This window comes from Amblyraja radiata, chromosome 22 (assembly GCF_010909765.2).
Source record: "Amblyraja radiata isolate CabotCenter1 chromosome 22, sAmbRad1.1.pri, whole genome shotgun sequence".
NCBI lineage: Eukaryota > Metazoa > Chordata > Chondrichthyes > Rajiformes > Rajidae > Amblyraja > Amblyraja radiata.
The window spans coordinates 33,121,162-33,135,150 of record NC_045977.1 but is presented as its reverse complement, the minus strand read 5'-3'; the positions used below and the strand labels follow the sequence as shown (position 1 = coordinate 33,135,150).

General features: G+C 40.3%; 2 protein-coding genes and 1 long non-coding RNA gene across 11 annotated transcripts in view; 1 reads left to right on the top strand and 2 right to left on the bottom strand.

The window, feature by feature from the left end:
• luc7l (LUC7 like) overlaps nucleotides 1-9,800 on the bottom strand; it is a 32,008-nt gene extending 22,208 nt beyond the window's left edge. The window contains exons 1-5 of one of the 6 annotated variants that reach the window (XM_033040973.1): nucleotides 9,552-9,788; nucleotides 5,783-5,853; nucleotides 4,916-5,010; nucleotides 4,736-4,811; nucleotides 3,042-3,140 (exon numbers count right to left, since the gene is read on the bottom strand). In XM_033040973.1, the coding sequence (XP_032896864.1) occupies nucleotides 3,042-3,137 (96 nt within the window). In that variant the 5' untranslated portion in view covers nucleotides 3,138-3,140; nucleotides 4,736-4,811; nucleotides 4,916-5,010; nucleotides 5,783-5,853; nucleotides 9,552-9,788. Of the gene's footprint in view, nucleotides 1-3,041; nucleotides 3,141-4,735; nucleotides 4,812-4,915; nucleotides 5,011-5,315; nucleotides 5,393-5,782; nucleotides 5,854-9,551 lie in introns of those variants that run through there. The other 5 variants (XM_033040972.1, XM_033040975.1, XM_033040976.1 and 2 more) reach the window with 5 other exon arrangements.
• On the bottom strand, nucleotides 1,408-3,031 carry LOC116985876. The gene is made up of 2 exons (XR_004415364.1): nucleotides 2,142-3,031; nucleotides 1,408-1,729 (listed from the first exon to the last, which is right to left on the bottom strand). It is a non-coding gene; the product is annotated as an uncharacterized LOC116985876 (long non-coding RNA).
• fam234a (family with sequence similarity 234 member A) overlaps nucleotides 9,198-13,989 on the top strand; it is a 30,535-nt gene continuing 25,743 nt past the window's right edge. The window contains exons 1-3 of one of the 4 annotated variants that reach the window (XM_033040970.1): nucleotides 9,198-9,356; nucleotides 12,173-12,539; nucleotides 13,210-13,320. In XM_033040970.1, coding sequence (XP_032896861.1) covers nucleotides 12,269-12,539; nucleotides 13,210-13,320 — 382 coding nt within the window. In that variant the 5' untranslated portion in view covers nucleotides 9,198-9,356; nucleotides 12,173-12,268. Of the gene's footprint in view, nucleotides 9,357-9,865; nucleotides 10,070-10,843; nucleotides 10,864-12,172; nucleotides 12,540-13,209; nucleotides 13,321-13,989 lie in introns of those variants that run through there. The other 3 variants (XM_033040968.1, XM_033040967.1, XM_033040969.1) reach the window with 3 other exon arrangements.

Sequence of the window (13,989 nt, the reverse complement as noted above, 5' to 3'; positions counted from 1 at the left end):
TGCACAACCTTTTATCCGAAAGCCTTGGGACCAGACACTTGTCGGATTTCGGAATTTTTCGGATTTCCGAATGGAAGATTTTTAGCGTAGATTAGGTAGGTAGCGCGGGCGGCTTGAAAAGTCTGGAGCGGCTGCCTCCACCCCGGAGACCGGGGAAATAATTGTAAATCATTGCTTAAATGTTAGTCAGTTAGTTTGGAGGGATTTTATGTGGTTGGTGGGTGGGGGGTGAAGGGGGAAACTTTAATTCTTAGTCCCCTACCTGGTCGGAGAGGCGGGGAGCGGGCAATGCCTTACCGGGTCGCCGTGCAGTAAGCTCCGGAGCGCTGTGGCCACCGAATCCCAACATCGCGGAGCTGGGGGCTCCGTCCGGCCGCGGGCGGCGCCGGTTGGAGCTCCGACCCCGGCAACTCTACCCCTGGCTGCGCGGCGCTCCAAATCCAGCGCCGCCCGCGGCCGGACACCCGCAGCCCCAGCTCCGCGATGTTGGGAGTCGGCGGCGTCGCAGCGCTGGGATACCAGCGGGGAGCGGGCAATGCCGTACCGGGTCGCCGTGCGGTAAGCTCCGGAGCGCTGTGGCCGTCGACACACAACATGTCGGCGGCCACAGCGGAGCTGGGTCTGCGGGCGTCCGGCCGCGGGCCGCGATGGATTTGGAGCGCCGCGCAGCCAGGGGTAGAGTTGCCGGGGTCGGAGCTACAACCGGCGCCACCCGCGGCCGGACGCCCGCAGCCCCAGCTGGGAGTTGGCGGCCACAGCGCTCCGGAGCTTACTGCACGGCGACCCGGTAAGGCATTGACCGCTCCCCGCCTCTCCGACCAGGTAGGGGACTAAGAATTAAAGTTTCCCCCTTCACCCCCCCCCCCCCTTCACATAAAAGCCCTCCAAACTAACTGACTAACATTTAAGCAATGATTTACAGATGTTTAAGTGTCTCCCCGGTCTCCGGGGAGGAGGCAGCCGCTACAGTAGTACAGACCTGGGTTGACCGTGGGTCGTTTCGGGTCAAGTTTGGCGCCAAACGCGAGCTTTGGTGTGCAGACGACATCCTGGAAAAAATGGCCGGTTTTCAGAGTTTTTCGGTTTCCGTAACTCCGGATAAAAGGTTGTGCACCTGTAGTACATATTGCAATGGCTTTGATGGGAAAGAATGTCTGAGGTAGCAAATATACTATTTAAATGGACTGCTTGTTCTAAATGTTAAGCACTGAAAATATTTCAAATTGCATTTTGTAGGTAGTGGAAAGACTTGAACCAGGAATCCAGTTCTCCGTTGCAGTTTATCCAATATATCCACTGCTTATTACGACAAATTTAACTTGCATTTCCAGATGGGCAAGATCCTCAATGAGTATTTCTCCTCTGATTTCTCCTCTGTACTCCAGTGTACCCTCCAAAACATCAGCCCGTGGAGAAAGACATGGCCACTGGGGTAGTTGGGTTAGTTAAGGGGGGGGTGGCTTGAGGACCATCCACATTACCTTGAGGTGGCGCAAGATATCCTAAGGCGTACAAAGGTAGTTAAATCTCCCGGGCCTGAACAGATATATCCAAGGACACCGTGGAAAGCTGGAGAAGACATTGCAGGAGCCCTGGCTGTCATCTATCACTGGTGAAATGCCAAAAGACTGGAGGAAAGCCAATGTTGTGCCTCTATTTAAGTAGGCCTGCAAGGAAAAGTCTAGGCACTTTAGACCAGTGAGCTTAATATCTGCGGCAGGTAAGTTAGCTCCCGCAACGCGACTTCTCCAGCCCGTGTCGCGGGGTTGGAACGACCCGGAGCGGGGTCATACATCGCCCAGCGCGGCTTCATGGCCGTGGGACATTCCAGCGCCCGCCGGGGGCTCCAACTTTGTGACATTTGGACCGGGAGCGGGGCCGTAAATCGCCCGGCACGGCCTAAAATGGCCGTGGGACTTATCATCGCCCGCCTGGGGCTTGGACATCGGGAGAGACATGGAGAACAGGGGAGAGAAAAGACTTTGCCTTCCATCACAGTAGGTTCACTGTGATGGATGTTTGTGTGAACTAAATTGTGTGTATGTCTAGGAATTGTCTTTGTTTGTATGGCTGTGGAAACGGAATTTCGTTTGAGCCTCACTGAGGCTCAAATGACAATAAATTGTATTGTATTGTATTACTGGAGAGAATTCTGTAGGATAAGATATACAAAATAAGCATTTGGATAGACAGGGCCTGATTAAAGATAGTCAGCATGGTTTTATACGTGACAGTACAAGATATATGCCAAACGTGGTCAGATACGACTAGCATAGATGGGGTATCTTGGTCAGCAAAGACAACTTGGGCCGAAGGGACTATTTTTGTGCTGTTTGACTCTCTGGCCAGTTGATGGGTTTTTTTCAAATCTTGCTACCTGGACTGCTTCATTATATGAGGAGTTACAAATTTCTGTTTCATCCACAAATTGCTAACCTTTCATAATTTGACCTTCATGATAAACATCAACCCGAAATGCAAACTCCATTTCTCTCTTGACTGATGTTGTCTCACAAGCTGTGCATTTCCAACATTTATTTTCTCTTATTTCAGATACGTAGTGTTTACTCTCAATTGTGCTATCAGAATCTGTTTCTGGGCGGTCAGTGAATTATCATCTAATTGTCATATTTAATAGTAATTTGATGCATCTCAACTACTAGCCAGATCATTTATAGCAGTTGAAAGTCTGCAATCATATAATAGGCCAGATTGTGTAAAGGCAGCAGATTCTATCGAATGCAAAGGAGTCAAATTAATTTTTCACACAATTTAATAGCTGCACATGCACCAGTAACGATTTGAGGTTTGCAAAACCAGGACTTAAACGCAATCCTCAGTTGGTCATGCTTAGCAGCAAGTTCTGCCTGCTTCAGAAATTTGCAAATTGCCTTAATTTTTTAACAGTAAACGTTAGTAAAAGAGTAAACAATTAAAGAAAATGTACAGAAAAAGCTAAAGCGGAAAGTACTTTTCCCCCCAACCACCATGATCAGAAAGGGATAATCAGTTAATTAATGCTCAAACTTTGGGTAACTTACATCGTGTTCAAAGAATAAATCTCTTTCTTTTGCAGCAATTTCATAATCAGCTCTCAAAGCGAGATCATGAATCTTTGTGCATTCTCCCAGGTCCATACGCTAGTAAATAGAACATTTTAAGTGTAACCACAGTTAAAATTCAATGCAGACAATGTATTTTAAGCACAGTATTTTGCTACAACAATGCATGTACTACAGTTCTATTATGTGGGCTGTAACAATTCCCCAATTAATTTTAAGCTTACTACCTCTTTTCATCGGTAAAATTGTAAAGTTTAAGAATAGTTACCATATGTAACAGCTAAAATGATAACTCCATACAAAAAATGATTAAATACTAAATAAAATTGAACTTCAATACATTGGTACAGCCTCGTAGCTTACATAACCATTAACAACAACATACCCTGAACCCATTTTGTAACTCTGTTCCAGGGAATTCAAAACTGCTGATATTCCAACTGGTTGTAAAAAGCATCAATAAACATATTGAACATTTTTAGCCGGGTGTATTCAAGGAAAAAATATCCTGCCTGAAGAATGCCACTGTGTGACAATACTTTATCATAAAGATTATATTATGGGCAAAACATATTTGAGATTAACCACAGAGTCTTCAATCAAACTGCCAAACATCTTAAGAGAGAGGGAGCTCCTAATTTTAGGAAGAAAATTCCTGAGTTTAGGGCTAAGTCTGATGAGATAGTCGTAATAAAGGGGTTTAGGAATTTGTTTAAGAGTTCTCAATGGGTCGTCCAATTACTAAATTAAAGAGTGGAGAGGTAAACCATTCCATCCTTCAGTTTTGCTTCACCATTAAATTTAGATGATTGGTGATCTCTATATTCCCAAAAAAGCTCAATCTCTATTATACATTTTCTAAAAAAGATCCATGACTCCTCAGGGGAAAAGTTTAACATCTTCAGACAGCACAGGGCGATAGATAGACCAACAAGAGGATAACAATCTTAAAACCGTGTCAGTGAACAAAGAGCCAATGAAAGCCAGGGTAAATGGCAACAAGTTAGCTAGGTTGGTGTTGAGGACAAATCAACAATGCGTTCAGGATCAAAGCATGCTGATTGTGCTGAAACCCGCCTACTCTTAATCAAAGAGAGAAACCTTTGTTTTAAGAGGGTTCTGAAATTCTATTCAGTCAGTAGGATAGGATAATATTCCACATAGATTTTGTTATTACAAATTTGAGACAAGTATATATTGGTTTATCCATTAAAAAACGTTCAATATAGTCTGACTGCAATCCTTTAATTTGGAATATGAAATACATATAAAGGTCTTAGAGTTAATACATTTTTGAACTAAAAGATCGGCTAATAAATAAGAAACAAAATATTGAAATCCATCAGACTGCTAAATTATTTTGTTTGAAACTGATAGCATCTATATAATTTTGTTGCAATACAAAACCGATTCTATAAAGTTAATAATGTTTTATTCAATAAACTACAGGGACATTTTAATACAAGGGTCCACACAAAATGGAAATATACTGTAACTTTTAAATAGTTTTAAGAGTGCGATAACAATATGGCCTCAAGTACTGTATTTGAAGTTATCGTCAGGGCTACATTTTGAAATCTCAAGATACACTTCTATTTTTACATTGATGCTCTGCATTGATGTGAAAAAGGTCATATATTGGAACTTAAAAATGTTTTACTTGCCCTGCTTACATAGGAGTTGGGTGATTAGAGAGGAATATACTGCAATCAGAGAAATTTTGAAGCACAGTTCATCCATTCTAAAAAGCTGAGAGGAGAAAGAAACCATAAACCAGATTGTGTGCGAAAATATTGTTCATTTTTCTTCTTTACCTCCCAAACCAGTAAAACAGGAGTAACAAAACTACATACCGTTCCAGAAAGTATGTCATGAGGACAGCAACCAAGAAGATGACTCTTGCAAACTCTATCATCTGAGAATTTCACGCGTTGTCGTGTTGCATCTCCTGAAACAAGGCAGTTTGAAGCTGATGAGCTCAAAATTGATTAAAATGCTTCTGAATAAATGGACATCACCAGGTTGTTTCAGAGCCAAGTTACTGTACTAATGCCTTCTTGCATGTAATAATGAGACTAATTCCTCATCTTTATTGCAGAATAGGAATGTTCTTTGCATAGTACACACAAAATTCATTGCCACACCTTGGGATTATTTCTTCTTAAATCTTGGGCCTCTGGAATGTGTTATTTTAATCATAATAAGACATGCCTTTTTTCCCCCATAAACATTGAAAAATGTTAAAAGGATTACCCAAAGTAGGTTTAAGTACTTTAAGTGAATGATGGGCCGAGTCCACTTTTACTGACACCACATGACAGCATCCAACACTTTCAGAAACAAAAGAACTCAGGTTAGGATTTGAATACACAATGAGCGTCCAATTGATACCACACAGCATACTCAACCTTTGCGCCTCATCTGCAAAAAATTTTACTTGCTGTAAAAAAAAAGGTTTTCTGAGCCACACCCTGTAGCAAGGTGTTTAAAGGAAAGGTAAAATGTAACTGATGTGACAATTTAATGCTATTTTGTGTGCATGATAATGTGTAATATTTCAATATAATTTATCTAAATTTGCAAGCATCCAAATACCATGTAGTGTCCCCACTGAATGCAGTTTATATTTAGTCTAAACTATGTTGTTTATATTAATTACTTTTGAAAAGCAAACACTTTTTTGATATTCATAACAGCTTTAAAAATTATTCATGACTCACGGCTCGATGAACATGAGGCTTTTCTGCAACTCCCTTGCAGATTGATGTAGGCAGGCAAAGATACATTGAACCTTTATAAATAAAACAAGGGGCCACAATTGTTCAGTTTGTATGAATAGAGATATGGGAAGCAAATTTCAAATGTAACTAAATAAAACATAACTGAGTTTCCTGTCAGAAATTGAAGTGCAAACCATTAATTTGCACTAAACTGTTAAAAGTCAAATTCCTACAAAAGGAACATCCAGGTAACACCTAATGTCTTGGTTTAGAATGGGAACAGATGACAAAGATCAAACATTTGGCAATCAGTGAAAGAACAAACTACTGCTAGTTGTTTACCAAGTTAAAATTGGGACGTGTTATTGTTTTGTTTAATCTCCTTTATAATTACAGATTTCTCTTGCCCTATGAATTAAAAAAAAACCTGCAACTCCTTTAAAAAAATTCTACTTCATCAAATTTTGAAAGACGTCACATTGAAAAGGACATTAAAACAGTAAGGATTCTCTCCCATATATATTATAGAATGAAAATTATTATTTTTTCAAGTTCTAAGTAAAATTAACTCTCCAAATACTATTACGTACATTCTTAATAAAACTTTGTATCAAACAAAGCATGTTATGCAATACATGAAAGTAGTGAAAATAAATCAACAGTACCCATGTGTCCCATCACGGCGAAAAAAGTTAGTGCTAAAATAGTTTTGCCATTATCAAAAAGAACAGAAAGATCATTATAGAAACTTCAAAAGCATTTCCTGATATATATTTGGAGTGATCACTTTTGAGGTTAAGGACACTGAATTTCCAAGGTCTTATGTGCATCAATTGTCAAAATGCTGTTACATTGTGCCTCAGAGTTTTAACAAGATGCAAACATCAAAAAGATGGCCTGCTTTTGTTTCTTAAATATAAAGTAATATTACTGGAATATTCGTCTCGGCATATTAGAGGGTTAACTCCTTCCTATGGGTATATATGTATGTAAACATGCTGAGCATGAAAACTAAAGATGGTATTTCTTCAAGTTTCAACGGTCTTTTAAAAAAATTGGTATTGTTCCGTTCAGTAACAAGCACAAGTGTAGCAGAAAGATAGGAAACGTTTACCATACTTTACTCATATTTATTTTACTGGATACTGAAGCTGCTTGGGATCCTGACATTATAGCTAGAATTCAAACCAAAATGATCTTTCAAAAGATTAAAGAATTTTGCTTTCATGTAATTGTAAATACTCTATATGTACATTGTTGGTAGTGTATACATGTGTTAGTGTTGTCTGGACAGATTCACAATATTGCACAGCGCTGTTTCTTACATTTTACATATTTTATTGATTTCATATATCAAAATAGGAAACACTCTGCAGACCTTTTGAACAAACTACTAAACCCACAAAACATTAAATACACGTTAATGGTAGGATGTTTCTATTTTGTTTTACATATTGGACTGTGAGCGTTTAAAACATGTTCTCCACCTGATATTGTAAAAACATGAGAATTTGAAATGGGTACTCAACAATTTGGCCCCATCTGCCTTCGCTACCATTCAAGATCCTTTACGTCCGTGTAACGTATTGAACTAATTCGCCATCCATTGATCTTTGCCTTGAATATACTGAGCCTCCATAGCCGCCTGGGTAGAGAATGCCAGATTTGTTTCCCCCCGGATAAAGAAATTTCTCATCTCAGTCCTGAATGATCCTTGATGTTGAGTCCTTGTCGCTAGCTATCGCAGCAAGAGGAAACATAATCCACCTTGTCAAAGCCCTGCTATATTTTATTTGTTTAATTTAAATCATCCCTCAGTCTGCTAAACTCAAGTCCCACGCTGCTATCAAAAAAATGTTTTCTACTTTCCTATCAAGTGTTTTAGCTTTTAAAAATTGATCATATTCCACTTGGTACGTCCTTGCCCATATATTTAGCCTACCCATATCCTCCCCACAAAGATTTATCCGTTGTCAGTACATAGACAATTAAACACTCTTGAACATTACCACCCAGCATCTTCTCACCAGCAAGTTGAATGCGTAATAATTGATCCTTTCATCCAAATATCTGACTTGGATTGTGAATTATAAACTAATCCTTGTAACCACCCATTAGTCACAGCGTGACAACCCATTAATGACTTTTTTATTTCCACTTTATTGTCTATCCATTAAACAATTCTTAATTCTTACCATAACATCATCACCAATCACATAGATTTAACAACCCTTTGTATGACACCTATTCTAATGTTCTCCAACAGTCCAAACATACCCCATTTGCTAGTTCCCCCCAATCTACTCTGATATGAATAACCTCGAATATAGGAGCAAAGAGGTCCTTCTGCAGTTATACAGAGCCCTAGTGAGACCACAACTGGAGTATTGTGTGCAGTTTTGGTCCCCTAATTTGAGGAAGTACATTCTTGCTATTGAGGGAGTGCAGCATAGGTTTACAAGGTTAATTCCAGGGATGGCGGGACTGTCATATGCTTAGAGAATGGAGCAGCTGGGCTTGTACACTCTGGAGTTTAGAAGGATGAGAGGGAATCTCATTGAAACATAAGATTGTTAAGGGCTTGGACACACTACAGGCAGGAAACATGTTCCCGATGTTGGGGGAGTCCAGAACCAGGGGCCACAGTTTAAGAATGAGTAGTAAGCCATTTAGAACGGAGATGAGGAAACACTTTTTCTCACAGAGTGGTGAATCTGTGGAATTCTCTGCCTCAGAGGGCAGTGGAGGCAGGTTCTCTGGATGCTTTCAAGAGAGCTAGATAGGGCTCTTAAAAATAGCGGAGTCAGGGGATATGGGGTGAAGGCAGGAACGGGGTACTGATTGTGGATGATCAGCCATGATCACATTGACTCAAAGGGCTAAATGGCCTGCTCCTGTACCTATCGTCTATTACCTCAAAGGTTTCCAATATTTATGCATTAAATATGCTAATATATTAATTGTTAATTATTATTTACATTCCACATCACAGAACTAAATGCTTGCTTTGGAGAATAGGCTTAATCTCTTGAACATGAAAAGATTAGCAAGCAGAAAATGCTAGAAATCTGAAATAAACAAAAAATACTCATCATAAAACCAAAACACACAGCGGGTCAAGCAATAATCCGTGGAGGGAGAAAGAGAAGCCTCTTCAGACACAACTTAACCTGCTGAGATTGGGAAAAAAACACTTAATTTCTCTTCTCAGAAGCTACCTGATCTACTGAATATTTCCAACAATCTGTTTCTGTGTCTAATACACAGAAGGTATAAAGTGCGAGTTAACCCTGCCTCCTTAGTTTCGCTTCTTTTTTTTTAAAATAATATTTCTCTTTGGAGCAAGTCACTCTGAATTGTGTATATAGTTAGTATTTCATTGTAAAGCAACTAGCTGAGGTTGACAATCTTACTCGGCCTCACAGTTTACATGCTAAAGAGAGGGTGTAACATTCGCGGCCTACGAGGCGCAAACCACTCCATGTGGCCTCCGTCCGCACACTAATGCAGGTCAGATACAACTTAGCCCAGACCGGACCGGGTCGCCTTCCATTTCGAGTGAAGAACACCTTGGGTACTGTTGCATATTTTCCTCTTCATTTGCGACGAACTTGACGGACTTTTTACTATTTTTTTTTTTTTTTAGCGAATCAATTGTTTTTTTTTGTTTGAAGCGAAAACTGAATCCGGAAAACGAGAAAGGAGAAAATATAAAAAGCAAAGAACGACAGTACAGAAAATAAAATCGCACGCAGATGTTCATACTTACCGTCCCTGGATGTGCCCATTAACTGGTCCAGCATCGCTCTCATTTGAGCCTGAGCAGACATTGTTTTGTTTTTTCTTCCCCCCCCCTCCCCCTCCAAGATTTTAGTTTTGTGTTGATTGTAAAAACAATGTATATAATTGTGAGGAAACACTTGCGCGTTGAGTCCGAGGCCTAGTCGGCGCTCTCCCTCAGTAACGTACCGAACCTTCCGGCCCTCGGCTCGCCGCGCCGAGAGGGCTGCCGGGAGTTGTAGTGCACGCGCAGGGGTACTACACGGTGGCGCGCCTTCTGGCGGACTACAATAACCAGGGGGGACCGCGCGCCTGCGCAGTCTGGATGTGACGGCGGTTGGAGGCGTTGGAGGGTTGTTCCTCGCCTTGGTGGGGATAGTTGGAGCTGGTGGTTGCCGTAAGCATTGGTTGAAATAATGTTTAAATGTTATCAACTGCTGTAGCTGTTATTTGTGTTAACACTTTAAACAAAAGATGATTACAATCCCTTTGGATTTTGGGGGAATGGTAATTTTATTTTTGGTGACATTTCATAACTGTGTGTTTATCCCTCAGTCTGTCATGGAATGAATCGTGCTGCCAAGCTCGTCACGGGACAGTTAGATTTGGGTTTATATTTAGGATTATTTACACGTATACCGAGGGACAGTGAAAAGCTTTGTCTTGCATGCTACCAAATACAAACCAGATACTACCAGATACGAACAGGTGGGGCAAAGGGAAAGATACAGAGTGTAGAATGTAGTTCTCAGCATCGTAGCACAGCAGTCCCAGAAGCAATGGAAATGTTCCAATTATAAATAATGCACTGAAATCAGCTGGATTCACATTTTTGAACAGAGTTATAATTACAAAACTTGTTTTTAAGCAGCATTGGAAATAATCCGATAAAAAATAATGTACTGAATCAGCTGGATTAATATTTTCGACACAGATCCACGATTATGAAACTGTTTTTGAGCAGCAATGTATTCAGTATTTTCAGAATCTGAAGAAAAGATAGCGCTCGAGGGATATGGGGAGAAGGCAGGAACGGGGTACTGATTGGGGATGATCATTCATGATCACATTGAATGGTGGTGCTGGCTCGAAGTGCCGAATAGCCTACTCCTGCACCTATTGTCTATTGTCTATAAAGGCCATGAACCAAAATGTTGCCTGTCCATTCCCTCCACAGATGTTGCCTGACCTGTTGAGTTCTCCCAGCACTTTGTGTTTTGCTTAGTATTTTCAAAGATTGTTACCTGAAATTGGAATAATGATTCATAAAGATCTGGTCAAGATCTACGTAAATTTATGATGTGAGTTTCAATTTGTCTTGATCCGAAATGTCACCCATCCCTTCTCCAGAGTTGCTGAGTTACTCCACATGTTGTGCTTATCTTCGTTTTAAACTAGCATCTGCAGTTCCTTCCTACACATAACAAAATGCAGGACAGACTTCAAGAATATATTATATTTTTGAGCAAAAGTAAACAAGCTGCTGGGGAAAGTCAGCTGGTCAGGCAGCATCTGTGCTGGGAAAGGACATGTGTTGTTTTTGATTGGGACCCTTCTTCAAGACTGAAGATACTGAGCCTCGAAGAAAGGTCCAGACCTGAAACGTCATTTGTCCATTTCCCACCTAAGATGCAGTCTGGAGTAACTCAGCAGGTCAGGCAGCATCTCTAGAGAAAAAGGATGGATGACGTTCCGGGTCAGAGCCCTTCTTCAGACCCAAACGAAACGTTATCCGTCCTTTTTCTCCCGAGATATTGCCTGACCCGCTGAGTTACTCCAGCACTTTGTATCTATCTTCAGTATAAACCACCATCAGCAGTTCCTTCGTACACTGGTTGGTTTCTTGATGTACAGATCTTGATAATTTGTGGATATGCTATGTGAAACCTTAGTTGCATACACTTCTAATTTCATGATTTATACTCAAACACAATTGCTGTTAGGGGATTATAAATTACTCTCACCAATTTCTTTTGATTCCTTGCATCTTATCTCTACCCAAAATGATATTTTCATTAACCTTTTGAGGAAAGACGGTCTCGCCACTGTCTTTCTCCAATTCTGTTATTTCCAGAGCTCTGTTATTTCCACCCCTCGGTGCTGATCTTTTTTTTATTTTGCCTCTCTCTTCTAAAAGTCAAGAATTCTGGAATATTTACTTAACTTTGAGGTAGGGAGGGAAAGCCCCACAAATCAACTGGAAAAAAAAAATCCCTTCCACCTGGGGCAGGTTTGGGCTCAATAAAACGTAGAAGGCACCTAACTCATATTTCCAAAAGTAATATTTGTATATTCTGCCCTCCCTATCTGTCTGTAATAAAACATATTTCTAATGTCAGTCAATATACTTTTCTGTTGCATAAATGTGCCAAACACATTCTGCAATATTGTGCAATTTCCCTTTTTGTCTTCTGATGCTGAGTCTATTAAAATGTGGTTGTTTGGGATTGATAATTATATCCTCCGGAAGGTCTCGGTTATGGGTAACGTGATGATGATCTAATAGAAGGGACTAGTTTCTGCAGCCTAAATATTCTTTTAACTGGCATTCACGGTAATAAAAACCTTATGAATTGTAGGATTTTAAAATTTCATTTTTAACTTTTACAGATAGAATACTAGCAAAATGAGAAGAGTTGCTTAAGGAGAAGAAAAATAAGTTTGCTCTGAAACGCAGCTGTTCCCTTTGGGATATAAACTGGGAATATGACAGCGAACAAAGATTTACAGACAGAGATACATCCTCTGAAAAATGATGAAACTGAATCTCAACACGCAAATGAAGCTTCTGACAAACCCAAAGTAACCAAGCGCAAGAAGCTTACAAAATTTGGTCAGCTTTCCAAATGGAGAACTGCTGCCTTTTTCTTGGTGTTATTTTTATGCCTAGTTGTGGTGTTCGCATTCTCCTTCATAATTCCTTGTCCAGTCAGACCTTCATCACAAAGGGAATGGACCATAACATTTGAAAATGCAGGTAACGTTAAATGTGTGTCTTAAAGGAAGGAAAATGATAAGAACTATATAAATTTGTGATTATTTAAGAAAAATAACTTTTTTGCATGACGTCAAATTTTATTTTGTGTGTGTGTGTGTGTGTGCGTGTGTGTAAAATGTTGTTTGTTAGTTTTATAGACGTTATCTCCCTTGAATATTTCACCTCATGCAGTTTACAACCCAGCAGTATGAACGGTGATTTATCTAATTAGAAATAACCCTTGCATTCCTTCGCTCCCCGCGTCCCCCACCCTAGGTGTCCTACTAGTTCTACTGTTTGCATCCTTGTATCCCTTCGTTATCGCCTCTTCCCCAGTCTACAATGGACCATTATTGGCTCCATCCTTCCATGGTCATCTGTTGCTGGTCCTGCTATATTCTGGCCTTTTCTTACCTCCAATTCCCTCCCTTCTACTTACAATCTGAAGAAGGGTCCCGACCCGAAACGTCACCCATCCTTTTTCTACAGAGATTTTGCCTGACTCGCTGAGTCACTCCGGCAGTTTGTGTTTGTCTCCTTTGCAAGTGTTCTAAAAAACAGATTGGCTGTGTTTTACTTGAGATTTTGATGCAAGGAAACTTGAATTAATTAAATGGAAATAAGTATTTGAAAGTATTCTAAAATATTTTTGTCATTTACCTTATTTCAGCGACTTACCCTTTTCTCACACTGTGGGATGCAAACCAAGACAAAGTTGCAGATGTGATGTTTGCATTCAAGGATTCCAACAACACCAACAATGGATCCTGTGTTTCTGAGGGTAAGGGAGTGATGTAATTGTGTGGAGCATTTTTGTTTTGTTTCTGTATTGCTGTTCAGATTTCTGAACCACTAAAGTGGGCTGTTAACGATGCCCTCCCATTTATTATTCAGATTTTTATTCCATGAGACTTTTCATAATTAAAACAAACTACCTATTTGTGTATTGAAGTTCATAATTGTAGACGTTAGCCTGACATCAGTGGTGGGGAAGATGGTGGAGTCAATCATAAAAGATGAAATAGCAGCACATTTGGATAGCAGTAACAGGATTGGTCTGAGTCAGCATGAATTTACAAAGGGGAAATCATGCTTGACTAATCTTCTGGAATTTTTTGAGGATGTATCTAGAAAAATGGACAAGGGCGAGCCAGTGGATGTAGTGTACCCGGACTTTCAGAAAGCATTTGATAAGGTCCCATATAGGAGATTATTGGGCAAAATTAAGCCAATGGTATTGGGGGTAGAATGCTGACATGGATAGAAAATTGGTTGGCAGACATGAAACAAAGATTAATGGGTCCCTTTCAGAATGGCAGGCAGTGACTAGTGGTGCACCGCAAGGCTCGGTGCTAGGACCTCAGCTAATATACATCAATGATTAGATGAAGGGATTCAAAGTAACATTAGCTAATTTGAAGATGGCACAAAGCTGGGTGGCAGTGTGAAC